Raw genomic sequence first — 14,517 nt, forward strand, 5'->3', positions numbered from 1 at the left:
TAGTATAAAATTACACAGCGTAATCATTGCTCCCAGTTAAGCAAGAAGATTTTCTAAAATGATACAGACCGAATTATAGAACTTCACAGGCGGCTTTGTTTCTTTTGCCGATCGTGTTCAATACAGATATTTAAATACCTTGCTCAAACAAAACAAAAAAAACTTGAAACAATTGACAGGTAGATAATGGTTATGGAATCATGTGACCTAGAACACCCTTTGTATTTGTATTTAGTTGCTTAGTGGAGCTACCATTACTTCACTTGTCAACAGGTAATTATTAATTATAAAATTAAACTAAATCCTATAATTTTCCTCTAAACAATTTTATAGTTGCATGAAAACATTTTGTGACTTTTTATGTTAAGTTTTTATATTCTTACAAACGTATGTATCTGAGTCATATTTATCGTTTTATATACAAAATCGATTTCTTCTTCGGGAGAGGGGGGAATAAATATTCCAATATTTGTCTGTTTAAATTTAAATTCAAATTAAATCTGCGAGCACAAGGCATGATTCATTAATGTAAATTAAAAATTAAACAAGCAAAAAAAATAGTTTAAGGTCTGTAAATTTCATTGAGTTTAAGTAGATGGATCAAAGGTCTCATGTATATTCAGAAAAGAAAAACAAAAATGGGGATCTGTGATGTAAAAGGTATTACCGTGTTACTTTTATGCTGAAATTGGCTCATTTTTTCCTGAACTTTCAAAATATATCAACCGTACTTGTTTCAATATAATAAAGGAATTCATTAGAAATAATTAAGTGAAAATCTTACAAATCTGTTTGATCAAAATCTGCTCAAAATCTCGGGATCAAACCTCTTATAATTTATTATTTCAGACCCCAACACTAGTTATGGACCCTCGTACCAGTGCCCAGGATTTAATCCGATGTGACCTGTGTGAGACTGCTATAGTACAGATGCACTGTGATATATGTCTGGTCAACCTATGTAGGGCCTGTGTAGGAGATCATATTTCAACTGATGAAATCAAGGATCACAGAGTGGTAAAATATCAGTCTAGGAATTCTACCCTAATCTACCCTGGATGTACTTCCCATGAAAAGGAACAATGCGAGATGTTCTGTAGACATTGTGACATTCCTGTCTGTCACACTTGCCTGGCATCCAATCAACATCTTAGTCACAAGCTCTCAAAACTTTTGCACGTTGTAGGTGAAAAGAAAGACTTGATCAGGAAAGAACACAAAGAATTAAATGAAACAGTTTATCCCACCTACAAGAACATGGCAGTTGATGTGCAAACCAGTATGAGTCGGTTAGAGAAGGAATATGGAGATCTATCAACAGTCATAACAAAACATGGAGAGGAATGGCACAAACAGATTGACCAACTTGTCAGAAAACTTAAAACGCAGCTCAATAAAACAAAGGTCTTGCAGTTACAAACGTTACAGAGACATCTAGATGAAATTCACATGAAAATTGTTAATATTAAAGATGTTATTGATTCTCTTGCTATAGCTGCAGACTCTAATGACATTTCAACACCGTTCAGTGTTAGATCCAAGGTAGAAAGATATAAGAAACTTCCACAAAAGCCTGTTCTGCCTGTACCAAAATTTATTCCAGGGACAATATCAATTCAAGGGGGAGAACTTAGTAAACTATTTGGAGCTTTATCATCCATTTCTTTTCAATCAGAAGAGTATAAACACAGTATGAAAATAACACCAAAAAATCCGAAATTTGGATATATAATGGCTCAACAATCATCAGCATTTCAATGCCGACATCCAGTAAAAAAAGTACTTGAGACACCAAGAGTTTCCATAAGAAATATTTCATGTTTGGGCTACCATGAAAATGATGCATCTGGTTATTCTGGAAATACAGCCTCAGGATACACTGAAAATGTTGTCCCATACTTCCCTGGAAGTTTTATCTCAGACTATCCTACAAATCCTGCCGTAGGGTACCCTGGAAACGTTGCCTCAAGCTTCCCAGGAAATGTTGCCTCAAGCTTTCCAGGAAATGTTGCTTCAAGCTTTTCAGGAAATGTTGCTTTAAACTTTCCTGGAAATGATGCACTAGGCGACCCTAGAAATATGATCTTAGATTACCTTAGAAATCCTACTATAGGCTATCCTAGAAATGTTGCCTCGGTTGTCTCAGACTACATCAGAGATATTGCTTTAAACTACCCTCGAACTTCGAACTACCCTGGAAATGTTGCCTGTTTTGGAAACGAAATGACTTGGTTAAGTGTAAATAGCGACATCATGACACTCTACCGTTTCAATCATGGCTTACAAGTCAAGACAATAAAAACAAAGTCAGGAAACAACCCGTCAGACATAGCAGTCACACATAGTGGCGATCTTGTTTACACTGATTACAGAGATGGATCTGTCAATATTGTGAACAATGGGGGCATAAAGGAAATGATCAGACTACAGTATTGGAGACCTCACGGAGTCTGTAGCACCTCCTCTGGTGACTTCCTGGTTATCATGGAAAGTAATGAAAACAAACAAGCAAGGGTTGTCCGATGTTCTAATTCCAAGGAGAAAAAATCCATACAGTTTGATGATGAAAGTAGACCTCTTTATTCATGCAGTGCTTCTGATAAGTACATATGTGAAAACAGGAATCTGGATATCTGTGTGGCTGACGGCGGAGCTAAAGCAGTAGTAGTTGTTAACCAGGCCGGAAAACTAAAATTTAGATATTATGGACGAACTCCTTCACCACGAAATAAACAATTCATTCCAAGAGGAATCACTACAGACAGTCAGGGACACATTCTTACTTGTGATGATAACAATAAATGTGTCCATGTGATAAATGAAGATGGAGATTTTATACGTTACATTAGCTGTGAGAGTCTTTACATACTATGTGGGTTGTGCACAGATACAGATGATAATCTGTTCCTTATTGGTTATGAACATATCTCATCCAGGTGCACGTTAGAGTCTTGTGTGTTAAAAATAAAATATCTAGATTAAAAATCATTATATTTATATTGTACCTGACACGCAACCTAAACAGTAAAAAAAAAACTACTTTAAACAAATATATTTCTTATTTTATTTTAGTTTAAGTGAATTATTTATTTTCCAAAAAAGCATTACATATTAAATACAAGTAAGGCGTCAATCCTTCGTTACGACTTTGTATCCCACTGTACGACGTAGAGATCGGTCCTTCCGATGAGACCGTTAAAAACCGAGGTTGCATGTCGTAGTACATATAGGTATTGCCAAGAAAAAGATCCCTCCCTGCTCAATGGCCCTGAGTGTATGCCAAGTTTTGCAGCTCTTTAATGGCAAGTGCTGGCGCCCCACATGAATGAAAAAATCTCAAGAGGGACTTTGAAAAAAACAAACAATCATATCAAATACAATGTACCGTAATAGTTAGATCTGATTTCTTTGATAAAAGTAAGGGATATCTATATATTTATGTCAGTCAAAGAACCAAGCCACATTTTTCTTTGAATCAAACTATCAACCGGAGTAGATGTACCAAATCTAAAAGGAAAAATATCCATTTGATATGTCAAAATTACTTTGCAAAATTAAATGTTTTGGGAGGTGCACTTCTTCCATGTGTCATTATTACCACGTTCATTCGGTACCTGAAACATTACCAACAATATCAAATAGGGTAACCATAATTTAACCTATGGTTTTGTTGAAAGGACAATGACATCTACATATAAGATATTTAAATGTAATTACTTATTTACTGGTTTGAATTGATAAACAATGAAGGTGACTGAAGTATGTACCGGTATATTGATTACCTGAAATTAAACCATTAAAATGAAGCAATGAGTGGTTTTTATATCATAAATCTTTTCTTTTTCATTCAGTCATTTATTAATTTAACTATCCATATTCAATTAATTTGTGAAAAATCATCACTATTCAACATAGAAAAATATATTGAAGGCATCACATTGGCTACAAACTTTCTACTTTTGATGATCGTACTCCTGATCTATGCAATTTGATTTCCGAGTCGGATAAGATATTCATCGGATAATTGAGAAATAAAAGAGATGTACACATTAAACCTGTTATAATTGAATTGTTCATTATGTTTTATTTGTAGATGACTGTAATAGAAATATGTCCGGTTGTTCAACTTCATTAAAGGTGAGGTTAAAAGCCAAGCTTTCTAAATACTTGGACAGCCTAAATGTACGAGGGTTGTTAGGTTACCGTTAAATCGTGGACATGTTGTCTAGATTGAAAAGTAATTCTTACTGCGTTCTAAAAATTTCACTACTCTTTTAGTTGATTTTTCTAAATAATACTGGTTTGCATATTAAATTTCAAATGGATATACAATATATACATACAAAAACAAATAATGAAACTCTATGTTATGACGCAGGGGTGATGACGCCCTTTAGTGTCTAAAGCAGTGTCACATTTCTTCTTTGCTAACAAAAGTTGGATACGTCCTACTGAAGGTAGATCGCGGGTTTACCGTTTGCCTGAAAACATATGCTAAAAATTTGTCAGCTGACTCCTCTCGTTTGAAATTTTTCTTTCTGAAATTTTTTTGAGATTCGTCTGCGTGGTTAGATTGTAATCGTAATTCAAATGCGCTAATGTTGATGAGAACAGGTGACGCTTTTTCAATGAAATATATAGTAAAATGTCCCTTTTCTGTCGGTACAGGCATTTCAAACCCATAATCATAGCATTAAAACGAAGCAGACGAATTTTATATTACTCGATACAATGAATATGAAGCAAATTTAGAATCGATTCATTTAAAAAAATTAATATGTGTTCTCGCTCAATTTCTTGCAAAAAAACTTCAAAGTTTTACAATTTTCATCAGAAGTATTAAAATTTTCATCACAACGTTATATTACGTTGGTGCGACGTCATTATTTTCGTATGCCTGCATGACTCGAAAAAAAATGAATTAATCAACAAATCACTCAAAATAAAGCATGCGATCCGTGAATTCAATTTCCCGATATAATCTTTGCCATAGTTTACCAACAGCGTGGCACTATTTCAGAGTCATGTGTGACTAGGGATGCAGAAAAATTATAAATCTATAACAGATGTACATGGATTTAAGAAAAAAACATCTTACCGGATTTGAGAACATTATCAAACATATGTATTTTTTGCATCATTTTTATCTATTAATAAAATGTACCCGATTTTAAATCGGAAATATTGCTGTTGAATTAAAGTAGCTTTATGACGTACATTGTATACATTTATACTCCATAGAATGAATTAATTTTGTCTATCTCTGAATTAAAAGACTTCAATTTTCCCTTCAAAATGTCGTAAAGGCCATTTCTTATCATTATTTTGCCGATATATAGAATTCTATAGAAAGCATACAGTATACTTTAGAAAACAGGTATCAATTAATGCTATAGAAAACATCACTTCTATATGCTCGTGCCCCCTTAATTAAAACGCCTGATACCCCGTCCTTTTTATGCTTGTCAAGGAATTTTTGGTTGTTGATAGTACCCCCAACTGAAAATATATGCGAGTAGCTAGCTGAAATTGCTTCCTAAGGGACTGCAACTCTTGCCTTGACACCCCCCTCACTCAAACAAAACACCAATTGCAGTTGTAAGCCGAATCGCTATTGATTGTCAATAATAATAGGGTCTGAATTATAGATGACAGTTTATAGGACCTACATATTTTATTTAGTGATGTTACCTAAATCATTAACGTCTCTCCTGTTGATAATTACTGAGTATCTTACACCCTCCCACCCTACGCCCTGAGAGAAAAAAAAGCATCAAGAAGAGAAACTTATGTACAAATTATAGTACATTTATATTAGCATATTGACGTCCCATATAGTGTCCATTTCTTTCTCGTTTTAAAAATCATATACCTATACTTGTCTCAGACAATATTGTTGCGGATAAAAATATTACCAATCTACGCGTACATCATCACGAAGAAAATGGATACCTTGTATAATGAGTTAGAGACGATTGTAAAACAAATAAAAATAAAGAAGATTTGTATATAGACTTAATTAAACAAACAAAACAACATTCAAAAAAGTGAACAAAAAATTATGTTTTTGTATTGTATCAACAATTAAGCAGTGGTATTTTAGAAATGAACGTACACACAACAGATAGCAGCATTAAAAACTGCTTATAATGTAAAAGACAACCTTGATCAAAACATCATGTACTCTCAATTACACACAAAAAATATTTAATACACCAAAAAACCCTTAATATATATTTCACTTTTTACTGCATACAGTAGATATCTACTGCTGAAGATAGTTTTTGCCTTGTTAATCTGAACGCGGTAAACTGTTTACGTCAAATCCTATAGTGACGTCAGCAAACCCGCAATCTACGTTAAACTAAAGAATTTCAGTGATGTACAAGCTTGAGTTTCCCTTGTTTCCTCTTTAAATAGTCGACGCAAACAAGTGCAACCTCTTATGAGACCTTCTGAAGATATATTAGTAATCTATGGACAGGATTCACAATATCATTTAATGAATAGGCAATACCTGCAGTTATAGTGTTTTTGACTATAACCAAAGACGTTTGTCCGTGTGTTTTGTTCTATCCTGTGATTTGATATAAAAAAGTTTGCCAAGAAAACGTCCATTTCACGTGTATACTAAAGATCTGGTGATATTTTCATATATTTCTTCTTAATTTGTTCTGTGTCCTTTAAAGTCTCCTTAGGCGTCATTACTACATCTAAATTAAAGTGAACTGCTCTCAAGTGCTCTGTAACATCGCCATTTCTCATGTATTATTTTTACGACTTAATCATAAAATTAAGCAAATGCCTTGAAATTTTCAAAAAGATGACAAAATAGATAGTCTATTGAAAATAGGATAATTTTCACTTCAGTTTAGTTATTTGATACTTTTATTTTGATATAATGCTTTTGTTTTTCACTTGAAACTATATTTTGATCGTGCGCCGTAGGAGATAGTACCCTTTGCACATTCAAACATAATAAAAATCCTCATTTTGTCTATAATTTTAAAAAATGAATAAAATGCACTAAAACATGAAGAAAAAGAAACATTTGTTGAAAATTTCAGCTCAGTGCGCCCATTAGCTTTCGGGGAAAAAAGTTTTGTCCATGAATTTATCGGACAATCTTCGAACGTTACTGTGGACGGTTAGTAACAAATTCATAGAGTATTTGGTTCTTGTCCAGAAATAATGGCGTTTATTACCCTTAAAGGCTTAATGAAAAATTTGAATATTGTTTTGATCCTGGCCTCTCATTAATATCCAAAAAGGAAAGAAAACTATTTCTGTAAAACATGGTTTGGTATGGGGACACGCCTCCTGACAACTAGCTGAACATTCTGTATCCATGTAATCCTCCCATTTCCAGTCCTCGGGAGTCATGCAAAATGCCCGGTTTAATAAATGTACCTTTAACTCCAAACAGTTACTCAATCTTACCTCATGTAAACAAACATCATGACTGCTAGACCTATGTATAAGTTCTTATCTCCATTCGCTTCATATCACCTGTGTTACTACGTTTCTATTATTGAGTGTCAAATTTGAACTTATATAATAAAAGGCAATACAATTTTACATCTGCAGTTGTAAGCTAATTTCAAAATTAAATTATAAGGAATGACACTAATTCTTTGCCAAATTATTCTAATTAACCTGGAATTAAAGTCATTACTTTAATAACTTATTTAACTGTGTTTGCTTGCCGTCTTGTTCTTTCAATTTTGTAACTGATAAGAAGCAATACTCTCAATTATACCAAAGCATATAGTCAAATTAATAGGGATGAGTTAAGTTCATAGATTTGTTTCAATAGCAAATTATGAAAATAGAACGTGCATATTCTTTTTCAATCCAGTTTAGATTCAGCTACGACTGTCTTCATCATGGGCGATGTAATCTGGCGGCGCCTATCCCTCCCCAGCTGAAGTTACCCCGTAACCTGGAGGTACGCTTTGGCCCTGGACACTTGGTTGTTGAACTTTTCTGGAAGCCCTTCCGCCCCGGTCGTTGACCGCTGTCCAGCTCCTCCGCCCTTCTAGTGGTGCAGTGTCAACACCACCCATCACGTGGTTTAGCAGTCCAGCTGATGCAGTTTTCCAGAGTGTGGCGCTTGGAGCCATCACCTGAAAGATTAGGGGATGACTGAGGATGGGTGATATGAAAAGTAAACAACTGACTGCTGATTATTGATGTATTACCTATATCTTTATTGACAGGTCAGAATACAAAGCACATGTCAGGTTGATAACACGAATGTGTCATGTGAGAAGAGTATAGACACACATTTTGTAATTTTGAAAACGGACGGAAAGAGTTTATATTAACATAAATTTTACAATTCATTTTTAATACAATTTTACGATGACTATTCTTTTACGCAAGAGCATGCCCTACGTATGAAAAATTTCTAAAACGAAGTAAATTATTAACCAGCAAGTTGATAAAAAACAAGAATATCAACAGTTTCGTTTAAAGTCTTCATTTCGTAAATTTTTTGGTTGCTACAATGACCTTGTCAACAAATACAATTTATCATTGAGTCAAAAACTGACTGACATTTTTCATACTTATGGTTAGTCCATTTTATACTTAAACATCACGTCTTTATAAACATATATGGGTGCTAATTTCAATTCTCTCTTTCAACACTACTTTCAAGCAGTCTTAATATTGAAACACATTTAAAGAACGCTTTTAAGTTTTGTGTGTCTTATATTTACATTTTACATGTTTAAAGCACCATAAGTATAATATTTGAATATCTCGCTACCCTATATCGTTGACTTTTTACTTACGTTGCTATAGCTTCATTGTGACGTCACAATAGCGAGAAATTCAACGTGTATATTTGTACGCGTGATTATACACGATTATAGTCTTCAAATTGATTTAAAACAGTTGGCTTAGTAGAAAAAACGCAGCTAGTGTAAATAAATGTATATATGTTTGTATTTGTATATCCCAAACCCCTATTTGTCAGTGAAACAATGTGAAAAGTTCCCTCTTTTTAAGATGCCCAAGTCACTGACAGTGTTTTATTGACAAGAATTAGTCCATGAGAAATCTATGAAGGCTAACAGGACATGAGTTTAGCCTGGCACTGATGTTGTTCAAAATACTTTGGGCTTAGTGGAGTTTAGAAGATCGAGTGGTTTTATTCTTCAGAGAACATTGGAATTCACCAGTATGGTTACCGTATTTGTTAAGTACATTCCTTGAAATGTTTTCAAACAATGAATTTAAAGCTTTTACCATTTTCAGAGCCGTAAGGATAAGGGATGGATCCCCGTACCAGTGCCCAGGATTTGATGCGATGTGACCACTGCGAGACTGCTATAGTACAGATGCACTGTGATACATGCCTCGTCAACCTGTGCAAAACCTGTGTTGGAGAACACATCTCAATCGCTGGATCAAAGGATCACAAGGTGGTCAATTTTCAGTTAAGAAATTCTATTCCCCTCTTCCCTGAATGTACCTCCCATGAAAATGAACAATGCGAGATGTACTGTAAACATTGTGACATCCCTGTCTGTCAAACTTGCCTGGCATCTGATCAACACCTAGGTCATAAGTTGTCAAAAATCTTGAACGTAGTCAATGAAAAGAAAGACTTGATCAGGAAAGAGCAAAACGAGTTCAAGGGAACAATTTATCCAACCTATCAGGGCATTGCAGCAGATACGCAAAACAAAATGCGTCAGTTAGAAAAGGAATACGGAGAGCTCTCAACAGCTATAAAAGAACATGGAGAGGACTTGCACAAAGAAATTGACAAACTTGTCAGTAAACTGAAGGCTCAAGTTGAAAAAATGAAGACTTCACAGTTACAAACTTTACAGACACAGCTTGATGAAATCAACAAGAATGTTGCTGACATTAAAGATGAAATTGATACCCTTGATATTGCTGTAGACTCTAATGACATTTCAAAAGTATGCAGTGTAAAATCACGTGTAGATCAATATAAAAACCTTCCACAAAAGCATGTACTGTCTGTGCCAAAATTTACTCCAGGGACAACCAAAAGTAATGAACTTATTAAATTGTTTGGAGATTTATCATCAATTTCTGTTAAATCGGAGGAGCATGGATACCGTATTACGAAATCACAAAAATCACCAGAAATGAAACCTCCAGAAGTTAATTTTCCCCCGTTCAATCAAAAAACAATTGAAAGAAGATGTCAACCTGTCAGACTAGTAAAAAAATTCCTTCAGATACCAAAGATTCATTCTGAAAGTATTGCATATTTTGGCCATCTTCTAAATGTTGCATGTTTGAAAAACGAAGAGATATGGATATGTGGAAATAGCAATACCATGAAATTATACAAATTCGATTGGTTCTTTACATTCGACAGTCGATGGAGTCGGGACCAACCACTAAAAAGAATCACTACAAAATCAGGAAACATACCATCAGACATAGCGGTGTCAAGAAGTGGAGATCTTATTTACTCTGATTACATGGATAGGACTGTCAACCTTGTGGAGAATAATTTCAACATAAAGGAGGTAATCAGACTACAAAACTGGAGACCTGGAGCTGTATGCAGCACTTCTACTGGTGACCTCGTGGTTACTTTGGAAAGTGATGACAAAAATCAATCAAAAGTTGTCCGATACTCTGACTCCAAAGAGAAACAATCCATTCAGTTTGATCATACGGGCACACCTCTCTATTCAAGTGGTCTTTCCTTTAAGTACATATGTGAGAACAGGAACCTTGATATTTGTGTGGCAGACTGTGGAGCTAGGGCGTTAGTGGTGGTCAATCAGGCGGGAAAATTTAGATTCAGATATTACGGACATACTCCTTCCCCAAAGCATCAACCATTCAGTCCAAGAGGAATCACAACAGACAGTCAGTGCCACATCCTTACATGTGATGATAACAATTACTGTGTTCACATCCTAAATGAGGACGGAGCGTTCATATGTTACATAAGCTGTGGGGAAACATTTACACTACATGGACTGTGTACAAATACTCGTGACAATCTGTTTGTTCTTAGTTCCAGAGGATACACTTTTCAAGATATTGTAAACTTTTTTCGGTCTGATGCTAATTCAAATATTTATAATGTGATGAAAATCAGATATTTACTGTGAGATAAACCATATTGTTTTTTTTTTTGTTTAACTATTTAACAAATGTGTACATCTATACTTAATAAAACAAATGTACTTCTTATTTTGTCTTTATCTTCATTAACATGATGTTAATCTCCCACCCTTTTTTGTTGAAAAAAGTAGCTTAATGATATATGTACACTGTATGATAAAAAATTACATTTATTTTGGTAATTGCAAAAAGTGTGTTCTTTATGTATTTAGTTCATAAATACTGATCAATTAAAAGTACAGATTCTATAGAACCAGTAATAAAACACAAAAGGTCTACACTACGATCCACATCGCTCGCTTCAGCACTTTGACTAGAGAGAATAAGAAATAAGCCAAATATTGGAAAGATTCAATATATATGTGGTTCCAACGGGGACATGATTTGAAAAAAATGTGAAATAACACAAACTGAGGATGTTTCTTAATTAATAAGATTTTCTTTACATAATCTTTAATAAGGCTGCCCGAAAGTTAAATATGCATTGTTGCAACCACTATTGAAATAATTACCACAATTGAAATAATTATATCAATAGTGGTTGAGAGTGCATTATCAATAGCATTATATCAATAGTGGCTGAGATGCACTAAAATAACAAATATATAACCACTGTGGAAATAATTATATCAATAGTGGTTGAGAGTGCATTTAAATAACAAACATAGGTTGCAACCACTATTGAAAAACAACCACTATTAAAAGAATAATTTCAATAGTGGTTGAGAGTGAATTTCAATAACAAACATAGGTAATAATCACTATTGAAATACAACTACTATTGAAATAATTATTTCAATAGTGGGTGAGTTTCATTTCAATAACAAACATAGGTTACAACCACTATTGAAATAATGTCCACTTTTGAAATAAAGATTTCAATATGGATTAAATAATTGATTTCAATTTTGCATTGAACAATGAATCCAATATATATTGAAATAATTATTTCAAAAATTGCTGACGCGGTAAAACTTTTCTTTCAATACGAGTAGTATTTTAATAATGGTTGAAACCTATGGTTACCATATTGAAATGCACTCTCATCCACTATTAAATAATTATTTCAGTACTGCTCGTATTTCTATAATGGTTATTACCTATGTTTGTTATTGAAATGCTACATATCATTGTTAGTTCAGTTGACGGAAGACGGATATGGAGATAACGAACAGTATTCAAGATAAAAGTCCATAAAACAATACAAAATAGAAGCAGAGCAAACACGGACATCCAAAACATCAGAAGTGGAATCATGTGCCATGGAGGAGTGAGCATCCCCTGCTCACCGGTCACACCTTCCATGTGCTCCTTGTCTTGATCAGGTAATAACGAAAAAATCCGTTGTCAATTCAGTGTATAAATAATGGACTAACAATGAATATGGAAAACATCAGTCAGGATTTGACAATTGAGGTAATGATTAATTGTATTTGCTGACAAGGTCATTGTATCGACCATAGAACGTACGAAATGATGACTTATGAACCAATTTCGTTTGACATAAAGTTAAGATGTACTTGTAAAACTATAACATTTGACATACAGTGCTATAGATTTATAACAAAGATATCATATTTAGCATCAAATATTCTAATGCGCTTTAACAAAATATTTAACAGTGAATGGATTTGATATAATTTAAAATATTCCATGAAGAAATTCCATGATTCTCTACGAGTATCAATTAGGATACATGTCGCACTGAACAACAAACATTCAATATTGCAGATCTAAGGCAGCATAAAATAAATTATGATTTAAATTTTTTTTAATTACCGATCACGGTAGCTCAGTCGTTAGGGCGCTCGCTTCGTGATCGGGAGGTCGTGAGTTCGAATCTCGGCCGCGACTGACCTAAGTCGATAAAAAATGGGTAGCAGCTGTTCCTTCGCCATGCGCTCAGCACTTTAAAGTGAAAGTTGCAGGTCTTTCGGATGAGACCTTTAAAACCGAGTTCCCATATCACGGCAGGCGTTGGCATGATAAAGATCCTTCACTGCTCAATGAACCTGAGTGCCGAGTAAATGTCAAAATTTGAGGTCCTTCACCGATATATGGTGACGTCTCTATCTGAGTGAAAAATTCTCGATGGGGACATTAAACTATATACAATCAATCAATCTATTTTTTCCTCACCATACCCCTTGGGATAATTTGAACCGACTTGAATCTACACTACTTGAGGATGCTTCCATATCACATGTATATCAATATGACTAACTATGGCTTTGCTGCTCTGAGAATGTTTTTAAGAATAGATTTGTTGAACAAATAATTCAGAGGAACAATTGATCAATAGAAAGAAAGATAAGATCGCGTCATCTTAATTTCAAAATGTTTACTTACTTTGTCTTGTAAAAATCTATATATAGATTCATATTATGAGGAAACATACATCATTGAAAATCAACAATTAAAATACTCTTCATTTTCTAGAAATATATTTACTTAAAAAATTTCCAGACATTTATTTTCATGAAATAAAAAAACCACTAATAAAATTGCATGCAGAAGCATGTAAGAGTTATTTATGTTTACATAAAAAAAGGGCCCGTTTCGTTTTTATGCGCATTGCAAAGGACAAGAAAATTAACTCTAATTTTTCATTGGAGTTTCTGATTAGCATCAGATATTAGTGAAAATGTATTTTGGAATCGATATCAGTATTGGCTGTGTAAAGAAAAGTTTGTCCTCTCAAAATTCTAATCTTTATTTAACTGTTATTTAATGATACATGGTTTATCAACTTCAACTCTGCTTTACTTCTTTCACTTGTTGCTTTATAACACATCACAAAGAACAGCTTTAAGTGCTAGTCATGCAGTAAAATGGGCATAAAATTGTAATTACAAAAACCCACGCATGAGAATTTCACATACATTCTTACATTCTTCCGATTCATGGAACGGCTTTGTTTATTTCTACTAAGTATTTAAATTTAAAAACAGATATTTAAATACCTTGATCAAACCAGTGGTATATGTGGTAGAAGAATTACGCAGTAATATTAGTCATATTACCTACAGACACCAATTGCTAAGAGGATCCTAACCTCGCAATTTTTCTATTTGTTGACAGGTAATAATTATTTCTAGAATTATTTTTAATTTTCAATGCCTCTAAAAAAACTATTATTTTATCTGTAATTAATACATCTATTCAAATATTTTGTAATGGAGGTATTGTTTTAATATTCATTTTTTATTTTCCTACAAAAAATGGCCTGACAGTCAAGGAATCAATTACTTTTTTAGAGTCAAAGGCTAGTGATGGACCCTTGTACAACCACCCAGGATGTGATGCAATGTAGCCTGTGTGAGACTCCTAAAGTGCAGATGTACTGTGAAGCATGTCTTGTAAACCTATGCAAGGTCTGTGTCGGAG

At 33.9% G+C, this 14,517-nt stretch overlaps 2 protein-coding genes across 2 annotated transcripts; both read left to right on the plus strand.

The window, feature by feature from the left end:
• The first annotated feature begins 234 nt into the window (after positions 1 to 234).
• LOC134259624 (uncharacterized) lies at positions 235 to 8,327 on the plus strand. The gene is made up of 5 exons (XM_062742225.1): positions 235 to 273; positions 850 to 2,953; positions 4,094 to 4,137; positions 7,859 to 7,948; positions 8,220 to 8,327. Exons 2-5 carry the CDS (start codon positions 865 to 867, stop codon positions 8,325 to 8,327), a joined length of 2,331 nt encoding a protein of 776 aa, XP_062598209.1. The 5' UTR covers positions 235 to 273; positions 850 to 864.
• Positions 8,328 to 9,281: 954 nt separating this feature from the next.
• On the plus strand, positions 9,282 to 11,117 carry LOC134259625 (uncharacterized). Its single transcript, XM_062742227.1, has one exon. It carries the CDS (start codon positions 9,282 to 9,284, stop codon positions 11,115 to 11,117), a length of 1,836 nt encoding a protein of 611 aa, XP_062598211.1.
• The last annotated feature ends 3,400 nt before the right edge of the window (positions 11,118 to 14,517 follow it).

The sequence above is a fragment of the Saccostrea cucullata genome, unplaced genomic scaffold, assembly GCF_032062105.1.
Source record: "Saccostrea cucullata isolate Sc308-1 unplaced genomic scaffold, CSIRO_AGI_Scuc_v1 ctg12925, whole genome shotgun sequence".
Taxonomy (NCBI): domain Eukaryota; kingdom Metazoa; phylum Mollusca; class Bivalvia; order Ostreida; family Ostreidae; genus Saccostrea; species Saccostrea cuccullata.